Below are 23,975 nucleotides of genomic sequence, written 5' to 3' on the forward strand. Positions count from 1 at the left end.
GCCACAAGAGCACAGTCACCTGCATACTGCAGCTCCAGGAGCCCCTCTCTACGGAATTTGGTGGTTGCATGGAGCCTCCTGATGTTAAAGAGGTTGCCATCTAATCTGACGTCCACTGCCACACCACTGCTGTCTTCAATCTCATTGTGGAGAAGCTTGGTAACACACAGGAGGAAGATGTTAAAGAGTACTGGCACTAGCACACACCCCTGCCTCACCCCTATGCATACAAGGAAGGGCTTGGACTCTTGTCCTGCTATGGTCACCCGAGCAGTCATCCCATCGTGGAACTGGTGGAGGATGTTAACATATTTATTGGGACAGCCAAACCTAAGGAGGACACCCCATAAGAGCTCTCTTTGCACCGTGTCGAATGCTTTGGAGAGGTTGACAAAGGCCATAAATAGGCTCTGATGTTGCTTCCAGCACTTATCCTGAAGCTGCCGGGCTGTGAAGATCATGTTGATCATGCTCCTGTTCTTCCTAAATCCACACTGCGATTCAGGCAGCATTGACTCAGTGATGTTGCTGATGAGGCTCTGAAACATCACCTTAGCCAGGACCTTTCCAGCAACAGAAAGGAGTAATATGTCCCTACTATTGCTGCAGATGGCCTCGTCACCCTTGTTCTTATAAATGTCAACGACGTTTGCATTTCTCTATTGCACTGCAGAGAAAGTTCATAAAGTCATGGGGTAATACAGCACCGAAAGAGGCCCTTTGGCTCAACTTACTCATGCTGACCAACACGTAGACCGTAAGAGCAGAATTAGGCCATTTGGCTCTTTGAGTCTGCTCTGCTATTGCATCATGGCCGATCCAATTCTCCTTCCATCTCCCTGTATCCTTCATGCCCTGACCAATCAAGAATCTCTCAAAGCTCTGCCTTAAATAAACAAAGTCTTGGCCTCCACAGCTGTAAATAGCAGAGAATTCCACAGATTCACAACTCTCTGGCTAAAGAAGTTCTTCCTCATCTCCATTCTAAAAGGATGCCCCTCAATTCTGAGGCTGCGTCCTCTGGTCTTAGACTCACCCGCCATAGAAAACACCCTCTCCACATCTACTCTATCAAGGTCTTTCACCATTTGATATATTTCAATGAGGTCACCCTTCATTCATCTGAATTCCAGTGAATACAGGCGTAGAGCCATCAAACACTCTTCATATGATAAGCTGTTCAATCCTGGAATTATTTTTGCGAAGCTTTTTTGAACCCTGTCCAGTTTCGGCACATCCTTTCTAAGATAAGGGCCAGGAAACTCCTCACAATACTCCAAATGAGGCCTCACTAGTGCTTTATAAAGTCTCAACATTATATCCATGCTTTCGTATTCTAGTCCTCTTGAATGAATGCTAACATTGCATTTGCCTTCCTCACCACAAACTCAACCTGCAAATTAACCTTTAGGGAATCTTGCACAAAGATAATCGTCTCTTTGTGCCTCAGGTTTTTGTATTTTCTCTCCATTTAGAAAACAGTCAACCCCTCATTTCTTCAAGTGCATGACCCCCTCATTTCTTCAAGTACACTTCTTGACATTCGATTCCATCTGCCATTTCTTTGCCCATTCTCCTAATCTGTCTAAGTCCTTCTGTAGCCTTTCTGCTTCTTCAAAACTACCTGCCCTTCCTCTTACCTTCATATCATCTGCATACTATGCAACAAATCCAACAATTCCATCATCCAAATCAGTGACATCTAATGTAACAAGAATTGGTCCCAAAACCGACCCTGTGGAACACCACTAATCACCAGCATCCAACCAGAGACGGTTTCCTTTATTCCCACTCTTTGCCTCCTGTCAATCAGCCACTGGCTTATTCATGCTAGAATCTTCCCTGTAATACCATCGGTTTGTAGCTTGTCTCATATAACAACTACAGCACGAAAACAGGCCATCTCGGCCTTTCTAGTCTGTGCCGAATGCTTACTCTCACCTAATCCCACTGACCCATACTCAGCCCATAACCCTCCATTCCTTTCCTGTCCATATACCTATTCAATTTTGCTTTAAATGACAATACCGAACCAGTCTCTACCACTTCTACTGGAAGCTCATTCCACACAACTACCACTCTCTGAGAAAAGAAATTCCGTCTCATGTTACCCTTAAACTTTTGCCCCCCAAGTCTCAACTCGTCCTCTTGTTTGAATCTCCCCTACTCTCAATGGAAAAAGCCTATCCACATCAACTCTACCTATCCCCCTCATAATTTTAAATACCTCTATCAAATACCTCATGCGTGACACCTTGTTAAAGGCCTTCTGAAAATCCAGATGCACAACCTCGACTGATTCTCCTTTGTCTATCTTGCTTGTTGTTTCTTCACAGGATTCCACCAGATTTGTCAGGTAAGATTTTTCCTTGAGGAAACCTTGCTGACCATGGTCTATTTTATCATGTGCCTTCATCCTTAATAATTGACTCCAACATCTTCCCAACCACTGAGGTCAGACTAACTGGCCTATAATTTCCTTTCTTTTACTTCTTTCCCTTTTTGAAGACTGCAGTGACATTTGCATTTTTTCAGTCTTCTGGAACCATTCCATAATGTAGTGATTCTTGAAAGATCATTACTAATGCCTGCATAATCTCTTCAGCCACCTCTTTCAGTACCCTGCTGTGTACATCATCTAGTACAGGTGACCTGTCTATCTTCAGACCTTTCAATTTCCCAAGAAATTTCTCTATAGCTATGGTAACTTCACCCACTTCTTGACCCCTGATGCCTGGAACTTCCACCATACTGCTGGTGTTTTTCACAGTGAAGACTGATGCAAAATACTTATTCAGTTCATCTGCCATTTCCTTATCCGCCATGACTACCTCTCAAGCATTATGTTCCAACGGTCTGATACCCACTCTCACCTCTCTTTTACACTTTATGTATCTGAAGAAACTTCTGGTATCCTCTTTAATATTATTGGCTAGCTTACTTTTGTATTCCATCTTTACCTCCTGAATTACTTTTTTAATTGCCTTCTGCTGGTTTTTAAAATCTTCCCAATCCTCTAACTAATTGTTGCTCTATTATATGCCCTCTGTTTGCCTTTATGCTGGCCTTCACTCCTTTTGTCTTCCATTGTTGCGTCATCTTGCCTTTGGAATACTTCTAGCCCTTTGGGATGTATATTTCCTGTAACTTCCCAATTACTTCCAGAAATTCCAGCCATTGCTGCTCTGCTGTCATTCCTGCCAGTGTTCTTTTCCAATTAATTCCGGCCAATTCCTCTCTCATGCTTCTGTAATTCACTTTATTCCACTAATATATCTGAGTTTAGCTTCTCCTTCTCAAATTTCAGGGTGAATTTGATCATGTTATGATCACTTGCCCCTAAGGTTCTTTTACCTTGAGCTCTCTAATCAATTCTGGTTCATTCCACAACACCCAATTCAGAATAGCTGATCCTTCCATGGGCTCAACCACGAATTGCTCTAAAAAGCCATCTCATACGCACTCTAGAAACTCCCCCTTTTGGAATCCACACAAAGAACAGCACAGCACCATACAGGCCCTTCAGCCCACAATGTTGTGCCAAATTTCTAACCATTTCCCTCCCACATAACCCTCCATTTTTCTTTCATCCATGTGTCTACCAAAATTAAATGCCCTAATGTATCTGTCTTTACCACCAAACCTGGCAGCGTGTTCCAAACACCAACCCCCCTCTCTGTAATAAAATCTACCTCTCACATGCCCCCTAATACTTTCCTAATAATTATTTATATTACCTTAAAATAATGCGCCTCAACGTGAGAGAGGGAAACCAGAATGTGGAATGGAAAAAGAAAGAAAGGGATTGGGAGAATTTACTAGAGGTTAGAGAAATTGATGCTCATGCATCAGGTTGGAAGCTACCTACATGAAATATGAGGTGCTGTTCCTCCAACCCAAGTGTAGTCTCAATGCAGCAGTAGAGAAGGCCCTGGGCCATTGTGTTGGAATGGGAATTGGAAGTTCAATTAAATTGGTGGCGACCAGGATGTGATATCCGCCTTTTGAGGCAGACAGAATGAAGGTGCTCAACAAAGCTGTCCCTAATCTGCAGCAGGTCTCACCGATGCAGAGGAGGCTGCATCTGGAGCACAGGATACGATAGATGACCACCAACAGACTCACAAGTTATTTCACCTGCAAGGACTGTTTTGTAAAGGAGGAGGTGTAATTCTTGTTCTACTTGCAGGGTTATGTGCAAGGAGATCTATGGTGAAGGAAGAGTGGACAAAGCATTCACATTGAAAGCAGAGTGTGGCAGGGAGTGGGAGGAGATGCGTTTGGTGGTAGGGTTCCATTGAAGATGGCAGAAGTTGCAAAAGTATTGTGCTGGATATGGAGAGTCATGGGGTGGTAAGAAAGGACAAGGGGTAATAGTGATGGGAGGATGAAGTGAGGGCAGATGTGTGGGGTATGGAGGAGATACACGTGAGAGCAGGTGAACACACACTTGATTTGAACATCTCCTGGAGGGTTTTACATTTGAATTTGGTAATCCAGGATGTTATGTTTATACTTCAAAAATTAAACAGAAAATCACACACCTCAGTGGTATTCAGCCAGCTGGCAGGGTCAGTATGAGGATCTGCAGACTTCACAGCACAGACCACTGTCCGAGCCAACGCCTCTCCAACTCTGGCTTCATTATCATCACCCTGGAAATGGTGCAGAACAGAATCAGAGGCAGCACTGTTACTATAGTAAGAAGGGGAAAGACAGGGCTTCTTTCCATGAAGATTCAACAGAAATAACTCTTTCCTTAAAAAGAAACAGTCAACCAATGCAGTAGTGATTGAGGAGTGTGGTATTTGTTATGTGACGAAAGTCTTGAACACATTTCTACACAAGTACTGTGGAGAGGATTGTAACTGTTGCATCACTGCCTGACATGGAGGGGCCACTGCAAAGCATTGGAGAAAGTTGGAAACTCAGCCACTGGCCTCCCCAGCATCAAGGGGATCTTCAAAACACAAATATGAGAGAGAGAGAGAGAGAGCGAGAGAGAAAGTGATTGACTGACTGACTCACTCACTCTTTAGGAACAGCTTCTTCCCCTCTACCATCAAATTTCTGAATGGACAATGAAACCATGAACACTACCTCACTATTTTTGCATTCTTTTTGCACTAATTAATTTTTCAATATATATCTTATTGTTTCGTTTATATATAGCACTGTTGCTGCAAAACAACAAATTTCACGACATATACCACTGATGTTAAAATTGATTCTAATTCTCACTCTGCTAGTGTATAGACCTTAAATACACGTAGCTATGATACACACTGCCAAGAATGTAGAACAGTATAGTACAGGCCCCACAGCACACAAGGTTGTGCCAACCCCTTGACCTACTTCATGATTAATCTAGCTCATCCCTCCCATGGAACCATTTTTCTTTCATCCGCGTGCCTACTGAACAATCTTTTAAATGTCCCTAATGCATCAGAATCAGAATCAAATTTCTTATCATTGACATATGACATGAAATTTGTTGTTTTGCAGCAGGGGTACAATGCAAAGGCATAAAAATCTATAAATTAGAAAAATAAATAAGTTGTGCAAAAAAAAGGATTGTTCATAAATCTTAAACAAAAGAGACTCTGCAGAAGTTGGAAATCCAGAACAACACATACAAAATGCTGGAGGAACTCAGCAGGTCAAGCAGCGTTTATGGAAATAAACAAACAGTTGACGTTTCAGGCTGAGACCCTTCATCAGAACTGGAAAGGGCTGGAGAAGAAGGAATCGATAGGAGAGCAGAGTGGGGGAAGGGAAGGAGGAGGGGAACAAGGGGAAGGTGTTGGCAGGTGAGGATAAGAGGTAGGAAGTCAGTGCAGAATAGAAGCAGAGGGAAGGAGAAGGAAATGAAATTTACCAGAAGGAGAAATGAACATTTGTGCTATCAGGTTAGAGTCTACCTATATGGAATATGAGGTGTTGGTCCTCCACCCTGACAGTGGCTTCATCGTAGCGTAACACTTACCCAAAAGGCTGGTATATGTCTAGGGGAAAAGGAGATCCAGCCACACACCAACCCCACCTCCTGTACACACAGGTGCTGTGAGAATTGAGTTTATGCCTCGCGCCACCCACAGTATCAACTTCACACCAAATACTGTTATGAAATACACTTTAAAGAGTTTACTAACATTAACTAAAGAAGGATTAGGCAATACAATATATATATACAAGGAACAAAAAAAACAAAAGGCGTCAGCTTATCAAAGTTCAGTCAGTGTAGTGCACATCGTAGGAGCTCAATCAATGAACCAACAACCCATCCGACCGCCACGCTATCGCACCTGGGACCACCCCAGTGGTCTTACGAGCTGTCCAGCACATGTCCACCTTCCTCGACGTCTTCCTCCCGACTCCTCTCACACCAAAAACCTGCGAAAACCCCTCCCCCAAGTTCCCAGCCTCACAAGACACAATAACATTCCCCATTGATTAACAAATGAATACAATTACCATATCAGCCATTCTAAAGCGAAACAACGGCGAGAGAAACACTTATCAGACAAAGAAGCATTCCTACTCGTAACAAACCAAAGAAGCCATTTTGAGTAACATACACAGGACATTGTACAGTAGCAAAAGAGGAGGCCATGGACCCATAAATCAGAATGGGAATGAGAAAAGGAATTAAAATGGTTGGCCGCTGGGAAATTCTGCTCACCCCATCTTCCTAACACCTTAACAGGGATAAAGTTCCTCTTGTCCTCACCTACCACCCCATGAATCTCACCGACTATTCCATGAGCCTGCACATCCAACACATCATTCTCCATAACTTCTGTCATCTCCAACGGGATCCTACCGCCAAACTCATCTTTACCTCCCCAACCCACTCTCCATTTTCCACAGGGATTGCTTCCTCCATGATTCCCTTGTCTATTTGTCCCTCCCCACTAATCTCCCTCCTGGCATATATTTCTTGCAAGTGAAAAAAATGCTATACCTTCCCATTTAACTCCTCTCTCACCTCCATTCAGAGCCCCAAATAGTCCTTCCAAGTGAAGCAACACTTCACCTGATAATCTGTTGGGGTTATCTATTGTATCTGGTTCTCCTGATGCAGTCTCTTCTACACTGATGAGACCTAACGTAAATTTGAGGGTGGGGGGGAACACGAGGAAATCAGATGCTGGAAATTCAAGCAACACACACAAAATGCTGGTGGCACACAGCAGGCCAGGCAGCACCAATAGGAAGAAGCAGTCGATGTTTCGGGCTGAGAGCCTTTGTCAGGATTTCGGGTCTCAGCCAGAAATGTCAACTGTACTTCTTCCTTTAGATGCTGCCTGGCCTGCTGTGTTCCACCAGCATTTTGTGTGTGTAATTGGGAGGATTGCTTTGTCATGCACCTCCAATTCATCCACCAACCATTTTGATTCTTACCCCTATTTGCATTCTCAGATTGGAGGAGCAACACCTCATATTCCGTCTAGGTATCCTCCAGCCTGTTGCCATGAACATCAATTACTCCTTCCAGTAAAGTGCTTTGACCAGTGGCCAAACTGGACATTGTAAGTTTTGAGAGGAGGGGACTTCAATCAGGTCCACCACCCGAGTACAGAAGGGAGCAGTGGGTTGGTGTTGTGAAGAAGAGTTTTGTCCAGCGACCAATCGTTATTTGTGTTTGATTAATAAGAGTAAATTAAAGGAAGGCAGGCGCAAGTGCAGCAGCCATTGTCTGAGTGGACAGAGTCAGAGTGGAGATGTTGAGGCTTTAGCTCTTTGAGATTTCTGCTGAGAGAGGCTTTAGTCAGAGAAAGCAAAAGACAAGAGCTCTATGTTAATTATTTTTGCCATCCCTTCTTTATATCTGCTCAGCTACGAGAGTAGAGATCCCATACAGGATAGCTGAATGCTCCCCTTGTGGGATATGGCAAGGCAGGGAGACTTCCAGTGTCCCTGCTGACTACAATTGCAAGAAGTGCATCCAGATGCAGCTTCTTATAATTCACGTTAAGGAATTGTAGCTGGAACTGGATGAACTCTGGACCATTCAGGAGGCTGAAGGGGTGATAGATAGGATAGAAAGGACTCAGAGAGACAGTTACACCAAAGGTGAAAGACACAGGTGACTGTGTGACAGCCAGGAAAGGGAAGGTGGTTAAGGAGCCAGTGCAGAGTACCACTGTGGCCATTCCTTTCAACAACCGTTTTCCACTTCGGACACTGTTAGAGGGATGAGAGTTAGAATGCCTGGGTCTCTGGCACTGAGTCTGCCTCTGTGACTCAGAAGGGAAGTGAGGAAAAGAGCCACGCTGTGGTGATAGGGGATTTCTTAATTAAGGGAACCTAAATTTTAGGGTTCTAAGAGTAAACCTAGCAATTATCAGCCTGTAAGTTTGACGTCAGTGGTGGGTAAATTAATGGAAAGCATTCTTGGAGATGGTATATACAAGTAGCTGGATAGACAGGGTTTGATTAGGAACAGTCAACATGGATTTGTGTGTGGAAGGTCATGTTTGACAAATCTTATTGAATTTTTTGAAGAGGTTACTAGGAAGGTTGACGAGGGTAAAGCAGTGGATGTTGTCTACATGGACTTCAGTAAGGCCTTTGACAAGGTACCACATGGAAGGTTAGTTAGGAAGGTTCAATTGTTAGGTATTAATATTGAAGTAGTAAATGGATTCAACAGTGGCTGGATGGGAGATGCCAGAGAGAAGTGGTGGAGTAACTGTTTGTCAGGTTGGAGGCCGGTGACTAGTGGTGTGCCTCAGGGATCTGTACTGGGTCCAATGTTGTTGTCATATACATTAATGATCTGGATGATGGTGTGGTAAATTGGATTAGTAAGTAGGCAGATGATACTAAGATAGGTGGTGTTGTGGATAATGCAGTAGGTTTTCAAAGCTTGCCAAGAGATTTAGGTCATTTAGAAGAGTGTGCTGAAAGATGGCAGATGGAGTTTAATGCTGATAAGTGTGAGGTGCTACATTTTGGTAGGACATACACGGTAAATGGTAGGGCATTGAAGAATGCAGTAGAACAGAGTGACCTAGGAATAATGGTGCATAGTTCCCTGAAGGTGGAATCTCATGTGGATAGGGTGGTGAAGAAAGCTTTTGGTACGCTGGCATTTATAAATCAGAGCATTGAGTATAGGAGTTGGGATGTAATGTTGAAATTGTACAAGGCATTGCTAAGGCCAAATTTGGAGTATTGTGTACAGTTCTGGTCACTGAATTATAGGAAATATGTCAACAAAATAGAGAGAGTATAGAGGGGATTTATTAGAATGTTACCTGGGTTTCAGCACCTAAGTTACACAGAAAGGTTGAACAAGTTAGGTCTTTATTCTTTGGAGCATAGAAGGTTGAGGGGGGACTTGATAGAGGTATTTAAAATTATGAGGGGGATAGATAGAGTTGATGTGTTTAGGCTTTTTCCATTGAGAGTAGGGGAGATTCAAACAAGAGAACATGCGTTGAGAGTTAAGGGACAAAAGTTTAGGGGTAACACGAGGGGGAGCTTCTTTACTCAGAGAGTGGTAGCTGTGTGGAATGAGCTTCCAGTAGAAGTGGTAGAGGCAGGTTCAATTTTGTCATTTAAAAAAAAATGGATAGGTATATGGACCGGAAAGGTTATGGGCTAAGTGCAGGTCGGTGGGACTAGGTGAGAGTAAGCATTTGGCACGGACTAGAAAGGCCGAGGTGGCCTGTTTCCGTGCTGTAATTGTTATATGGTTAATGAAGGGTACTGTGGGCAAGAACGGAGATTCCCGGATAGCATGTTGTTGCCCAGGTGCCAAGGTCTGGGATATCTCAGATCGAGCCCACAATATCCTTAGTTGAAAGGTGAACAGCTAGAAGTTGTGATTCCTGCAGGTACCAAAGATATGGGGAGGATGAGTGATGAGGTTTTGCATAGGGAGTTCAGTGAATTAGGTGCTAAGTTAAAGGGTGGACCTACAGGGTTGTGATCTCCAGACTGCTAACCATGCCATGTGCTACCGAGGACAGAACAAGTAAGATTATCCAGTCTAATTTGTGGCCAAGGAGTTGGCGTAGGAGGAAGGGCATAAGATTTTTGGATCATTGTACTCTCTTCCCGGGAAGGTGGGAACTGTACAGAAGGGACAGTTTGCACCTGAACTGGAGGGGGACTAATATCCTAGTGGGAAGGTTTGTAAATGCTGCACAGTGGGGTTTAAACTAGAGTTGCAGGAGAATGGGAACCAGAGTGCCAGAACTGTTAGTGGAGAAGTTGTGGAGGCAGATGTTGGTAAGACCTCAGACAAAGTTAGGAATCAAAAGGTTGAGATTGGTGGAATGAGTGTCCTGAGCTGCCTATTGTAGGAAAGGCGGATAATAGTGCTGAAGATGGGGTAGCTGGTTTTCAAACAGAGGCAATGTGTAGTGAGCAGAGGCTGATGACAGGGCAGAATTGCCATCAACAGGATGAGTTGCAAAGTAAAAGCCTGACACAGGGTGAACATAGGACTGAAAGTGTTGTATTTGAATGCTCACAGTTTACGGAATAATGATGAACTTGCAGCACAGTTGCAGATTTACATGTATAATGTTGTAGGCATCACTGAATCATGGCTGACAGATTACAGCTGGGAGCTTAATGTCCAAGGATACACATTGTATAGAAAGGTGAGGATGGAAGACAGACTTGCTGTTTGTAACAAATGAAATCAAACTATTAGAAAGAGGTGTCATAGGGTCAGAAGTTGTTGAATCTTTGTGGATAGGGCTAAGGAACGGCAATGTAAAAAGACACTGATGAGTGTTGTATATAGAACCCAAACAATAATAAGGATATGGCCTACAAATTACAATGGGAGGTAGAAAATGTTACAATAGTTCGATAGGCAGCTGGATTGGAAAAATCAGGATGGTGCAAGGTTCCAGGAGGGTGAATTGCTAGAGTGCCTTTGAGATAGCTTTTTAGAGCAGTTCATGGTTGAGCCCACTAAGAAATGAGCTATTCTGGATTTGGTGTTGTGCAGTAAATCAGAATTGATTTGAGAGCTTAAGGTAAAAGAACCCTTCGGGGAAAGTGATCATAACACGATTGAATTCACCCTGAAATATGAGAAGGAGAAGCTAAAGTCTGATGTATCAGTATTACAGTGGAGTAAAGGGAATTACAGAGACATGAAAGAGGAGTTGCCCAGAACTGATAGCAAAAGAACACTAGCAGGGATATCGGCAGGACAGCAATGGCTGGTATTTCTTAAGTATATGGGAGGGCACAGGATATATACATCCCAAAGAGAAAAAGATATTCTAAAGGCAAGATGATGCAACAGTGGCTAATACAAGAATTCAAAGTCAACATAAAAGGCAAAGAGAGGGCATATATTAGAGCAAAAAAATAGTTGGAAGTTAGAGAACTGGGAGGCTTAAAAAAAGCAATAGAAGGCAACTCAAAAGTAATTAAGATGGAATATGAAAGTAAGCTTGTGAATAGTACAGCCGGCTCTCCTTATCCGCAGATTCTGCATGCGCGGATTCAACCAACCGCGGATCGGGGAAACCCAGAAGTTCTCTCTCTAGCACTCATTGTTTGAGCATGTTCAGACTATTTTTTCTTGACATTATTCCCTAAACAATACAGTATAACAACTATTTACATAGCATTTACATTGTATTAGGTATTATAAGTAATCTAGAAATGACTTAAAAGTACAGGCAGTCCTCGGGTTATGAATGAGTTCCGTTCCCGAGTCAGTCTTTAAGTTGGATTTGAAATCGGAACAGGTACATCCGGTATTATTTAGCGTCAGTTAGTCAAACGTTTTTCTTAGTATGTAGTACATATTTTAACTTTCTATGCATATAAACACAAGAAACATATGTATTTCAATAATTTAACCACTGCGTTGCTTTGTAATAATTGTAGCTTTCATCGGGGCATGGCCTTTCACATACTCCATTAAAATTGTTCCGATCATTGACCGACTGTAGCCTAATGCTTTTCCAATGACTGATGGCGTTTCACCTCTTCCTGATTGCTTTATTACTTCCACCTTATTTTCAATCGCGAGCGTGATTATTTTCGAGAACAGAAACACTGCGGATTCAGAGCTTCACTGCCAGGTTCTAATGTCCACTGCACAGAGACATGTTAAATAAAGTCCGGGGTTCCACTGGGTCCTAAAGACCACCACACTGAGACAGGTTAAATAAGGGACTTGAGTATCCGGGAATTTTGGTATCTGCGGGGGGTCCTGGAACCAATCCCCCGCGGACAAGGAAGGCGGACTGTATTAAGGAGGATATCAAATTTTCTTCACGTACATACAGTGTAAAAGAGAGGCAAGAGAGTTGATAATGAGCTGCTGGAAAATAATGCAGAAAAGGTAGTAACGGGAGACAATGAAATGGTGGACCAACTGAATAAATACTTTCTGTCAGTCTTCACTGTGGAAGACAATAGCAGTATGCTGGAAGTTCCAGGTGTCAGGGGTCATGAAGTGTGTGAAGTTACCATAACTAGAGGAAAGAGTCTTAGGAGACTTAAAGATCTGAAGGTACAAACGTGTAGATAAGTCACCTGGACCTGATGGTGTACACCACATGGTTCTTAAAGAGATGGCTGAAGAGATTATGGAGCATTAGTAATACTCTTTCAGGAATCACTGGCTTCTGGAATGGCTCTGGAAGACAGGAAAATTGCAAATGTCAATCCACACTTCAAGAGGGAAAAGAGAGGCTGAAGAAAGAAAACTGTAGGCCAGTTAGTCTGACCTCAGTGGTTGCAAAGGTGTTGGAGTCAATTATTAAGGTTGATGTCTCAGGATACTTGAAGGCACATGATAAAATAGGCCATAGTCAGCATGGGTTCCCCAACTGAAAATCAGTTGATGTTGTGTACTTGGAATTTCAATTACAGGAAAGGTTCTAGCATTGAAAAAGCAGTGACTGATGGGCAGGAGGCAAAGAGTGCGAATAAAAGGAGCCTTTTCTAGTTGGCTGCCAGCGACTAGTGGTGTTCCACAGCAGTGTGTGTTGGGCTTATTCTTTTTATTATTTGTCAATGATTTGGATGATGGAATTGATGGATATGTTACAAAGTTTGCAGATGTTTCGAAGATAGGTGAAGGGGCAGGCAGTTTTGAGGAAGCGGAGAAACTACAGAAGGACATAGACAGTTAAGGAGAATGGGAAGTGAAATACAGTGTTGGGAAATGTATGGTCATGCACTCTGGTAGAAGAAATGCAATTGGATCCTCAACTTCCTTACCGGAAGACCACAGTCTATGTGAATTGGTGATAACATACTCTCCTCACTGATGATCAACACTGGCACACCTCAGGGGGGTGTGCTTAGCCCACTGCTCGACTCTCTGTATACACATGACTCTGTGGTTAGGCATAGCTGAAATACCATCTACAAATTTGCTGATGATACAACCATTGTTGGTAGAATCTCAGGTGGTGATGAGAGGGCATACAGGAGTCAGATGTACTAACTAGTGGAATGATGCTGCAGCAACAACCTGGCACTCAACTTCAGTAAGACGAAAGAGCTGATTGTGGACTTCAGGAAGGGTAAGGTGAAGGAACACATACCAATTCTCATAGAGGGACAGAAGTACAGAGAGTGAGCAACTTCAAGTTCCTGGGTATCAAGATCTCTGAGGATCTAACCTGGTCCCAACATAGTGATGTAGACATACAGAAGGCAAGACAGCAGCTCTACTTCATTAGGAGTTTGAAGAGATTTGGCATGTCAACAAATACACTCAAAAACTTCTATAGTTGTACCATGGAGAGCATTCTGACAGGTTGCACCACTGTCTGGTATGGAGGGGCTACTGCACAGGACCAAAAGAAGCTGTAGAAGGTTGTAGATCTAGTCGGCTCCATCTTGGGTACTAGCCTATAAAGTACCCAGGACATCTTTCGGGAGCAGTGTCTCAGAAAGGCAGTGTCTATTATTAAGGACCTCCAGCACCCAGGGCATGCCCTTTTCTCATTGTTACCATCAGATAGGAGGTACAGAAGCCTGAAGGCACACACTCAGCGATTCAGGAACAGCTTCTTCCCCTCTCCCATCCAATTCCTAAATGGACATTGAAGCTTTGGGCACTACCTCACTTTTTTTTTAATATACAGTATTTCTGTTTCTGCACATTTAAAAAAAATTATTCAATATACACAATTGATTTACTTGTTTTATTTATTATTATTTTTTCTCTCACTGCTAGATTAAGTTAACAAATTTCACATCACATACCGGAGTTAATAAACCCAATTCTGATTCTGAATAGGTTGACTATTTCCTAAATGGAGAGAAAAAACAAAAATCTGATATGCAAAGGGACTTGGGAGTGTTTGTGCAGGATTCCCAAAAAGTTAATTTGCAGGTTGAGTCTGTGGTGAGGAAGGGAAATGCAACGTAAGCATTCATGTCCAGATGTCTAGAATATATAGTGCCTATAAAAAATATTCACCCCCCCCCCCACCCCCAGAAGTTTTCATATTTTACAACATTGAATCACAGTGGATTTAATTTAGCTTTTTTGGCACTGATCAACAGAAAAATACTCTTGTGTCAAGATGAAAAATCTAATTCCAATTGGCTGCACCAGTGATGATTTGGTGTTTCATTGTCAGGTTCTGTCAGTTTACAGTGGGACTCAAGTGCAGGCCAATAAATGAATGCTCTTTTACCAGGATTTATTAGGGAGCACAAAGGCAACAGTCTTTCAAAAACAGGAGGCAGGCATGAATCCAAAATGGCTGGCAGAGGTCTTACCCGGGAAAGGCAGTCCGGCGAGGGCAGATGCAAAAACCAGGTCCAAGAACAGGCAAAATCCAAAAACACAGAATCAGGCAAAAATCAGTTGGCAGCAGTCACAATGACAGGCTAAAACGACACAGGTCAGAGCTGGGATGAACTGGCAGAGAATGCAAGTCAAGGCAGGGTTTAAATGGACAGCGTAATGAGTGAAAATAGAAACGGGTGGGTGCAAGTGAGGGGACAAACAGGTAATTGGAGGAAGTCCAAAAAGGAAAGGGGCTGGGCCAAAGCCCACATGGCCAGGTGAAAGAAAGCAGAAATTAAAGACTGTCGTGGTCCAGAGCTATCAGCAGAGGCCCTTCGACCCAGTGTTCAGGCCGGATCCTTAACACTACCCCCCCCCCCCCCACCCCACGGGTGTCTCCAGACACCCTTCTTGCTGGTATGGGATGGCTCCTATGAAAGTCCCTAATGAGAGAGGGATCCAGGATATCTCGAGCGGGAACCCAATACCTCTCTTCGGGGCCATAGCCCTCCCAATCAACGTATTGCAGTCCACCACCACTGCGTCGAACTTCCAGTAATCGGCACAGTGAAGGTCTCTGAACCATCGATGAGATGGGGAGGGGGAGGGGGCTTAGGTGTGGGACAGAGGGGGCTGCAGATAAAGGGCTTAATCCTTGAAACATGGAATGTAGGATGGATTCTGTGAAGGGTAGGGGTTAGTTTTAGACGTACCACCGAAGGGCTGATCACCTTGGTGATGGGGAAAGGTCCAATGTAGCGTGGTGCCAGCTTGCCGGAGTCCATCTTTAGGGGATGTCACGCAAAGATAACCACACCTTCTGACCCTGGTGGTAACGGGGGGCCTCGATGTGGTGACGGTCTGCTTGCTGCTTCATTCTGGCTGTAGACTGAAGCAGTGCCTTTCGGGCTCATCTCCAGGTCCATGAACACCTCTAGGCAAATGCTTCAGCTGAGGGAATGCCCACTTCCTCCTCCTGAGGTGCAAATAAGGGGGGTTGATAGCCAAAACAGCACTGGAATGGTGATAAGCCTGATGAAGCAGAAGGCAAGGAATTGATGGCGTACTCGACCCAGGGAAGTTGCCAACTCCAAGAGGAAGATTCCTGAGACGTCACACAATGGAGCATCACCTCCATCTGCTGATTAGCCCGCTCAGTCTGGCCATTACTCTGCGGATGAAACCCAGATGAGAGGTTAACCCTGATCCCGAGTAGTTTGCAAAAGGCTCTCCAAAAGTGGGAGGTAAATTGCGAACCTCTGTCAGATACCACTTCAACGGGGAGACCGTGAATACGAAAAACGTGCTGAATCACCAGGTTGGCAGTCTCCTTGGCAGAGGTCAGCTTGGGAAGGGGAACTAAGTGGACCGATTTGGAAAAACGATCCACTATGGTAAGAACAGTAGTGTTACAGTCGGACGGAGGGAGTCCGGTGACAAAGTCCAGTGTAATGTGTGACCAGGGCCTTCTAGGAACAGGCAGTGGTTGCTGTAGACCAATAGGTGGCTGGCTGGAGGTCTTGTTCTGTGTACAGACTGGGCAGGCAGAAATGAAGCTCTCAACATCCTTCCTCAGGGATGGTCACCAAAATCTTCGACTGATGAAAGCCGTCATGCGTCTGATGCCAGGGTGACATGCTAGTCTGGTGGTGTGTCCCCACTGGAGAACCTGGGAGCAGACAGACTGGGGAACATACAATTGATTAGCAGGGCAAGCACCAGGAACAGACTCACCCTGCTGGGCCGACTGGACCACAGATTCAATCTCCCACTATGCTGCGGTGACCAGACATTGCTAGGGGAGAATGGTCGTAACCTCGGGTTCCTCGTCAGTTGTTGGAAAGTGCCTGGAGAGCACGTCAGGCTTGCTGTTCTTAGAGCCAGGACGGTAGGCCAGGGTGAATCTAAAACGGGCAAAAAACAGGGACCAACGAGCCTGGTGGGAGTTGAGGCGTTTGGCTGAACGGATATATTCCAGGTTCTTGTGATCCGTCCAGACTAGAAAAGGAGTAGTTGTTCCCTCAAGCCAATGCCACCACTCCTCAAGAGCAAGTTTAACAGCCAATAACTCTTGATCGCCGATGACATAGTTGCGTTCTGCGGGCGAAAATCTGTGGGAAAAAAAGGCGCACGGGTGTAGCTTGTCGTCCCCTGTTGAACGCTGTGACAGTATAGCCCCTACTCCTACATCAGAGGTGTCAGTCTCTACAATAAATTGCCTGGTAGGATCGAGCTGAAGGAGAATAGGTGCCGTGGTGAAACGAGTCTTTAGATCAGAAAAGGCTTTCTCAGCCGCTGGATTCCAGGCAAACTTTGACTTGGAGGAGGTTAGGGCAGTCAGCGGGGCGGCCAGGATGCTGAAATTATGAATGAATCGGCGATAGAAGTTGGCAAACCCAAGAAAGCATTGGACATCTTGTCGAGAGGCGGGTTGTGGCCACTCCTCTACCGCCTTGATCTTCTGAGGGTCCATCTGGATTCTTCCAGCGCTGATCACATATCCCAGAACCGAAGTTGAACTCCGGTGAAATTCACACTTCTCCGCCTTCACAAATAACTGATTCTCCAGGAGTCGTTGGAGCATCCGACGGACATGCTGGGTGTGTTCAGAGAGGGACCTAGAAAATACCAGAATGTCACCTAAGTACACAAATACAAATTGGTTCAGCATGCCTCTGAGGATGTCATTTACCAGGGACTGGAACACAGCAGGACCATTAGAAAGTCCGAAAGGCATTACCAAATATTCGTAGTGCTCAGATGGTGTATTGAATGCGGTCTTCCACTCTTCCCCTTCCCTTATGCGGACCAGATGGTAAGCGTTGTGGAGGTTGAGCTTGGAGAAGATAGACACACCCTGGAGCAATTCAAATGCAGATGACATAAGAGGAAGAGGATATCGGTTCTTAACGGTGACCTTATTAAGACCTCTATAGTCCACGCAAGGACACAGGGACCCGTCCTTCTTGGCTACAAAGAAGAACCCTGCGCCTGCTGGGGAGGAAGAGGGACAGATAATTCCTGCAGCCAAGGCCTCCTGGATATACTTGTCCATCGCTTCCCTTGGAGACAGGCCCCTAGATGGCGAGGTTCCCGGAAGGAGATCTATAGCGCAATCATAGGGGCTATGCGGGGTTAAGGTGGTGGCCCCAGTCTTGCTGAATACCAGCTTTACTTCCAGATATTCTGGGGGTACACAGATCAGGAAACTCTTCTGTAGACAGAGGAACTGGACACATGAGCAACACGCAGATAATGATTTAGGCAGAAAGGACTCCAGCTTAACACTCTGTTATTAGACCAATCAATGTGTGGACCGTGCTGAGCTAGCCATGGGTGGCCTAACGCAACTTCAGCCTTGAGGGAATCTATTACATGAAAAGCAATGCTCTCCTGGTGATTGTCAGAAATGAGGAGACTCACCGAAGCTGTAGAGTGGGTAACCATGGCAATTTTCACTCCAGTTAAGCCTCCAGGGGTTGCTTCAGACGGGAGAGTGGCATCACGAGATTGGCCGCAAAACTGGAACTGATAAAGTCTCCCTCAGCCCCGGAGTTGATAAAAACTGAAACGGTGCATCTCCTCCCTTCAGCCAGTATAAAAGCAGGTAGCAGGGTTCGAGAGACAGGGAACCGGGGGAAGGAAGTACTGCTCGCCCGTAGACCCCTCATTACGAGCGAGCATTGGGTTTTACGGGACAGGTAGATACGTAGTGACCAGCCTGACCACAATACGGACAGGAGTTGGTACTGACTCTCCTTCTTCTTTCCGAAGGAGACAGACGGGTACGATCAATCTGCATGAGCTCCGTTGGGCTGGATGGGGGTGACTGAGGACTCGGGGAAGGAGATCTGAGTGCCGGCTGGGAAAATGTTCAGCCCAGTTCTTCATGACCCCCGGATATCACGCTCCTGCAGACGCTGTTTTTTGCGGCTGTCAATCTTAATGGCCAAACCGACCAGCTCTTGGAAGCCAGCAGGCAGGTTGCAGGTGGCTAGTTCATCCTTAACCTTTTCGCTAAGCCCATTGAGGAACACGTCAGATTGGGCCGCCGAATTGTGATAGTGGCTGCTAGTGTGCGGAACTGAATGGCGCAGTCCGAAACGGAACGGTTATCCTAACGAACTCGCAACATCTCCCTTGCTGCCTCTTGCCCCTGCTGGGAACGGTCAAAGACTCTTCTCATCTCCTCACAAAAGTCCTTAAAAGTGTGGCAAAAAGGGGATCTGCTGTCCCACACAGCCATACCCCACTGTCTTGCTCTTCCTGACAGCAGTGTGATAACATAAGCAATACGGGATCGATCAGTGGGGAAGGTAGTGGGCTGCAGCTCAAAAACCAGCAAGCGTTGAGACAGGAAGGATCTGCAGGTGCCTGGTTCACCATTGTAAAGTTCAGGTGGAGGTAAACGGGGCTCTCGGGCTGGTAGGTTTGGAGTCTGTGGGGCTGATGGCGCCGCAACAGAAGATGGGTTAGAGCTCAGCGCCAGCTGAATCTGCTGTAGCTGGGAGGCCATGCTGGTCAGAGTGGCGGAGAAGGCTTCCATCGACTGGTTGATAGAGGCGAACTGCGTTTCATGTCTCCCTAACAACACGCTCTGTTGGGAGAGGGCCTCATGCACCTGGTTGGGGTCCGCTGAGTCCATCTTGGCCAGTTTGTTCCGTCGGGTTACGGTGGGACTCAAGTGCAGACCAATAAATGAATGCTCTTTTACCAGGATTTATTAGGGAGTACAAAGGCAACAGTCTTTCAAAAACAGGAGGCAGGCACGAATCCAAAATGGCTGGCAGAGGTCTTACCCGGGAAAGGCAGTCCGGCGAGGGCAGATGATCCAGAGCGCACAGGCAAAAACCAGGTCCCAGGACAGGCAAAATCCAAAAACACAGAATCAGGCAAAAATCAGTTGGCAGCAGTCACAATGACAGGCTAAAACGACACAGGTCAGAGCTGGGATGAACTGACAGAGAATGCCAGTTCAGGCCGGATCCTTAACATTCATATTGGGGGGGGGGGGGGGAAATACTTATGCAATCAATTATTCTGTGTTTTATATTTGTAATTAATTTTGATCACTTTATAGAGATCTGTTTTCACTTTGACATGAAAGAGTCTTTGTTTGTTGATCAGTGTCAAAGAAGCCAAATTAAATTCACTATTATTCAATGTTGTAAACATGAAAACTTCCGGAAGGGGTGATGCACCATCAATAACTCTCGGAGACGTGAGTCGAGATAGGCTTTCATTAGCTGGAAGGAAGCACCGTCAGCAGCAAGAGCCCACCACACAGCATCCTGGAGACTGAAGGAGGAGCGTGCCTCCAATCGCTTTTATACAGGGGTTTGTGGGAGGAGCCACCGGAGCAGTCAGCGGTGGGGGGGGCGGGGGCGTGTCCAGACAGGTATATGTAGTTCACCACAAGGGGTGAATATTTTTTATAGGTACTGTAAAAGCAAGGATGTAATATTGCGACTTTATAAAGCACCAGTAAGGCCTCACTTGGGGTATTGTGAGAAGTCTTGGGCCCTTATCTTAGAAAGGATGTACTGAAACTGGAGAGGAGTCAAAAGATGTTCAGGAAAATGATTCCAGGTTTGAGTGGCTGGTCATATGAAGAAAGTTTGATGGCTCTGGTACTGTATTCACCAGAATTCAGAAGAAGGTGGGGTGACCTCATTGAAACCTATTGAATGGTGAAAGGCCTTGATAGAGTGGATAGATAATTCTGATTTTTTTAAGAAACTTTCTTCTGAGTTACTGAATCTTAACGAATATAAATTGATCATGGGTGGTGACTTCAATTGTTGTTTAAATCCGGTGATTGACAGGTCATCAACCAATCCGTCGCTTCCTAATAAAGTATTAATTCTTTTATTAATTAATCAATAAATTAACAAATAATTAATAAATTAATTTATTAATTCTTGTATTAATTCTTTTTACTAGAATATGGCCTGGTTGATATCTAGAGATATAAACACACCAATGATAAAGATTTTTCTTTTTTCTCACACGTTCATCAGAAGTATTCTCGAATTGAATACATTTTTTTTAGATACTCATCTGTTAAACTCCGTTGTTGAATGTGCGTATGACATCATTGCACTTTCAGATCATGCGCCTTTAAAGTTAACCCTGGAGCTTTTGGATAACTTTTTGAAAATGTCACAGTGGAGATTGAATCCCATACTGTTATTTGATCCAGCTTTTGTTAGTTTTATTAAGGAGCAAATTTCTATATTTTTTGAATTTAATGCAACTGAATGAATGTCAAACCTGGTTATATGGGACACGTTGAAATCGTTTCTTAGGGGACAGATAATCTCATATTCAGCAGCTTTGAGAAAGAAAGCTAAAGCGGAATTGTCAGTGCTTATTAATAAAATTAAAGAGATAGATAAAGGTTATTCAGTTAAACCAACTGAGGACCTTTATAAAGAAAGGGTCGAACTTTAATCACAGTACTTTCACAGTACTTTGAACACTTTCCCACTGAACAGCAAATTTTTAAATCTAAAAGTTTATTTTATATACATGGGGAAAAATCTGCTAAGCTTTTGGCGGGTCAGTTAAAGGCTGGGATGGTCAGAAGACAGATTTTTAAAATTTGTAGACCAGATAGAACAGAAACATGAGATCCTTATGAAATTAATAAGATACTTATGGATTTCTATTCTAATCTTTATAAATCTGAATTCTCTGATAGCACTATTATTATGAATAAATTTTTGCAAAGGTTAAATCAGGGAGAATCAGGTAGGTGCTGGACCCCAGGATAGGGAGTTTGTGGAGTGTCTAAGGGATGTATTTTTGGAACAGCTTGTGCTTGAGCCAACCAGGAACGAGGCTATTTTGGACTTGGTGATGTGTAATGCACAGGAATTGATAAGTGATCTTGAAGTAAAGGAGCCATTAGGAAGTAGTGATCATAACATGATAAGTTTTTATCTACAATTTGAGAGGGATAAGGGCAGATCAGAGGCGTCAGAGTTGCAATTAAATAAAGGAGACTACGGAGCCATGAGGGAAGAGCTGGCCAAAGTTAAATGGGCGGATGCCCTGGCAGGAAAGACAGTGGATCAGCAGTGGCAGATATTCTTGGGCATAATACAAAAGATGCAAATGCAGTTCATTCCAATGAGAAGGAAGGATTCAAAGAGGGGGAAGGGGCCACAGTGGTTGACAAAGGAAGTCAGAGATTGTATAGCATTAAAGAAAAAAAAGTATGACAGGGCTAAGATGAGTGGGAATACAGATGATTGGGAAAGTTTTAAGGAACAGCAGATCTTAACTAAAAAAGCAATATGGAGAGAACAAATCAGGTATGAGCTCAGTCTAGCCAGGAATATAAAAGGGGATAGCAAAAGCTTTTTTAGCTATGTGAAGAGAAAGAAGATAGTTAAGAGCAATGTTGGCCCCTTGAAGAATGAATTGGGAGAAATTGTTATGGGAAACAGGGAAATGGCAACAGAATTTAATGCATACTTTAGATCTGTCTTCACCAGGGAGGACACAAGCAATCTCCCAGATGTATGGATGGGCCAGGGTCATAAGATATCAGAGGAATTGAGACAGATTGACATTAGGAAAGAAACTGTGATGAGTAGACTGGTAGGACTGAAGGCTAATAAATCCCCGGGTCCAGATGGTCTGCATCCGAGGGTTCTAAAAGAGGTGGCTCAGGAAATTGCGGATGCATTGGGAATCATTTTCCAATGTTCCTTAGATTCAGAATCAGATCCTGAAGATTGGAGAGTGGCTAATGTTGTCCCACTTTTCAAGAAGGGAGGGAAGGAGAAAATGGAGAACTATCGCCCTGTCAGTCGTGGGGAAGATGCTTGAGTCCATTATTAAGGACGAAATAGTGGCACATCTAGATGGCAGAAATAGGATTAGGCCGAGCCAGCATGGATTTACCAAGGGCAAATCATGCTTGACTAATCTGTTGGAGTTTTTTGAGGGTGTAACAAGGATGTTAGACGAGGGTAAGCCAGTAGATGTTGTGTACCTAGATTGTCAGAAGGCATTCGATAAGGTGCCACATAGGAGATTGGTGAGTAAAATCAGAGCTTATGGCATTGGGGGCAGGGTTTCAACATGGATAGAAAACTGGTTGGCAGATAGAAAGCAAAGGGTAGCAGTGAATGGGTGTTTCTCAGACTGGCTGGAGGTGACTAGTGGGGTACCACAGGGCTCTGTATTGGGACCACAGCTCTTTACAATTTATGTCAATGATTTAGATGAGGGCATTGAAAACTATATCAGCAAGTTTGCTGACGATACTAAACTGGGTGGCAGTGTGACATTCGAGGAGGACGTTAGGAGAATACAGGGAGACTTGGATAGGCTGAGTGAGTGGGCAGATACTTGGCAGATGTCATTCAATGTGAATAAATGTGAAGTTATCCACTTTGGAAGCTGGAACAAGAGGGCAGAGTATTGTCTGAACGGTGTCGAGTTAGGTAAGGGAGAAATGCAAAGAGACCTAGGAGTCCTAGTTCACCAGTAAATGAAGGTGAATGAGCAAGTGCAACAGGCAGTGAAGAGGGCAAATGGAATGTTGGCCTTTGTTACAAGGGGAATTGAATACAAGAGCAAGGATGTTCTTTTGCATTTGTACAGGGCCCTGGTGAGACCACACCTGGAATATTGTGTACAGTTTTGGTCTCCAGGTTTAAGGAAGGACATTCTGGCAATTGAGGAAGTGCAGCGTAGATTCACTAGGTTGATTCCTGGGATGGCAGGGCTGTCTTACGCAGAGAGATTGGAGAGATTGGGCTTGTACACGCTGGAATTGAGGAGATTGAGAGGGGATCTGATTGAAATGTTTAAGATAATTAAAGGATTTGATAGGATTGAGGCAGGAAATATGTTCCAGATGTTGGGAGAGTCCAGTACCAGAGGGCATGGATTGAGAATAAGAGGTCAGTTATTTAAAACAGAGTTGAGGAAGAGCGTCTTCTCCCAGAGAGTTGTGGAGGTGTGGAATGCACTGCCTCGGAAGACGGTGGAGGCCAATTCTCTGGATGCTTTCAAGAAGGAGCTGGATAGATATCTAATGGATAGGGGAATCAAGGGATATGGGGACAAGGCAGGGACTGGGTATTGATAGTGAATGATCAGCCATGATCTCAGAATGGCGGTGCAGACTCGAGGGGCTGAATGGTCTACTTCTGCACCTATTGTCTATTGTCTATTAAACATACCTCAAATTTCGATTCAAGATGTTGATATG

The 23,975-nt window shown here is 44.4% G+C and overlaps 1 protein-coding gene across 4 annotated transcripts in view; it reads right to left on the minus strand.

Moving 5' to 3' along the window:
- The window catches only part of hspbap1 (hspb associated protein 1), a 328,857-nt gene that overhangs the window by 13,878 nt on the left and 291,004 nt on the right, over positions 1-23,975 (minus strand). For all 4 annotated transcript variants that reach the window (XM_059967685.1, XM_059967684.1, XM_059967683.1 and 1 more), the window contains one exon: positions 4,545-4,655. In XM_059967685.1, coding sequence (XP_059823668.1) covers positions 4,545-4,655 — 111 coding nt within the window. The remainder of the gene's footprint in view (positions 1-4,544; positions 4,656-23,975) is intronic.

This window comes from Hypanus sabinus, chromosome 4 (genome assembly GCF_030144855.1).
Source record: "Hypanus sabinus isolate sHypSab1 chromosome 4, sHypSab1.hap1, whole genome shotgun sequence".
Taxonomy (NCBI): Eukaryota; Metazoa; Chordata; class Chondrichthyes; order Myliobatiformes; family Dasyatidae; genus Hypanus; species Hypanus sabinus.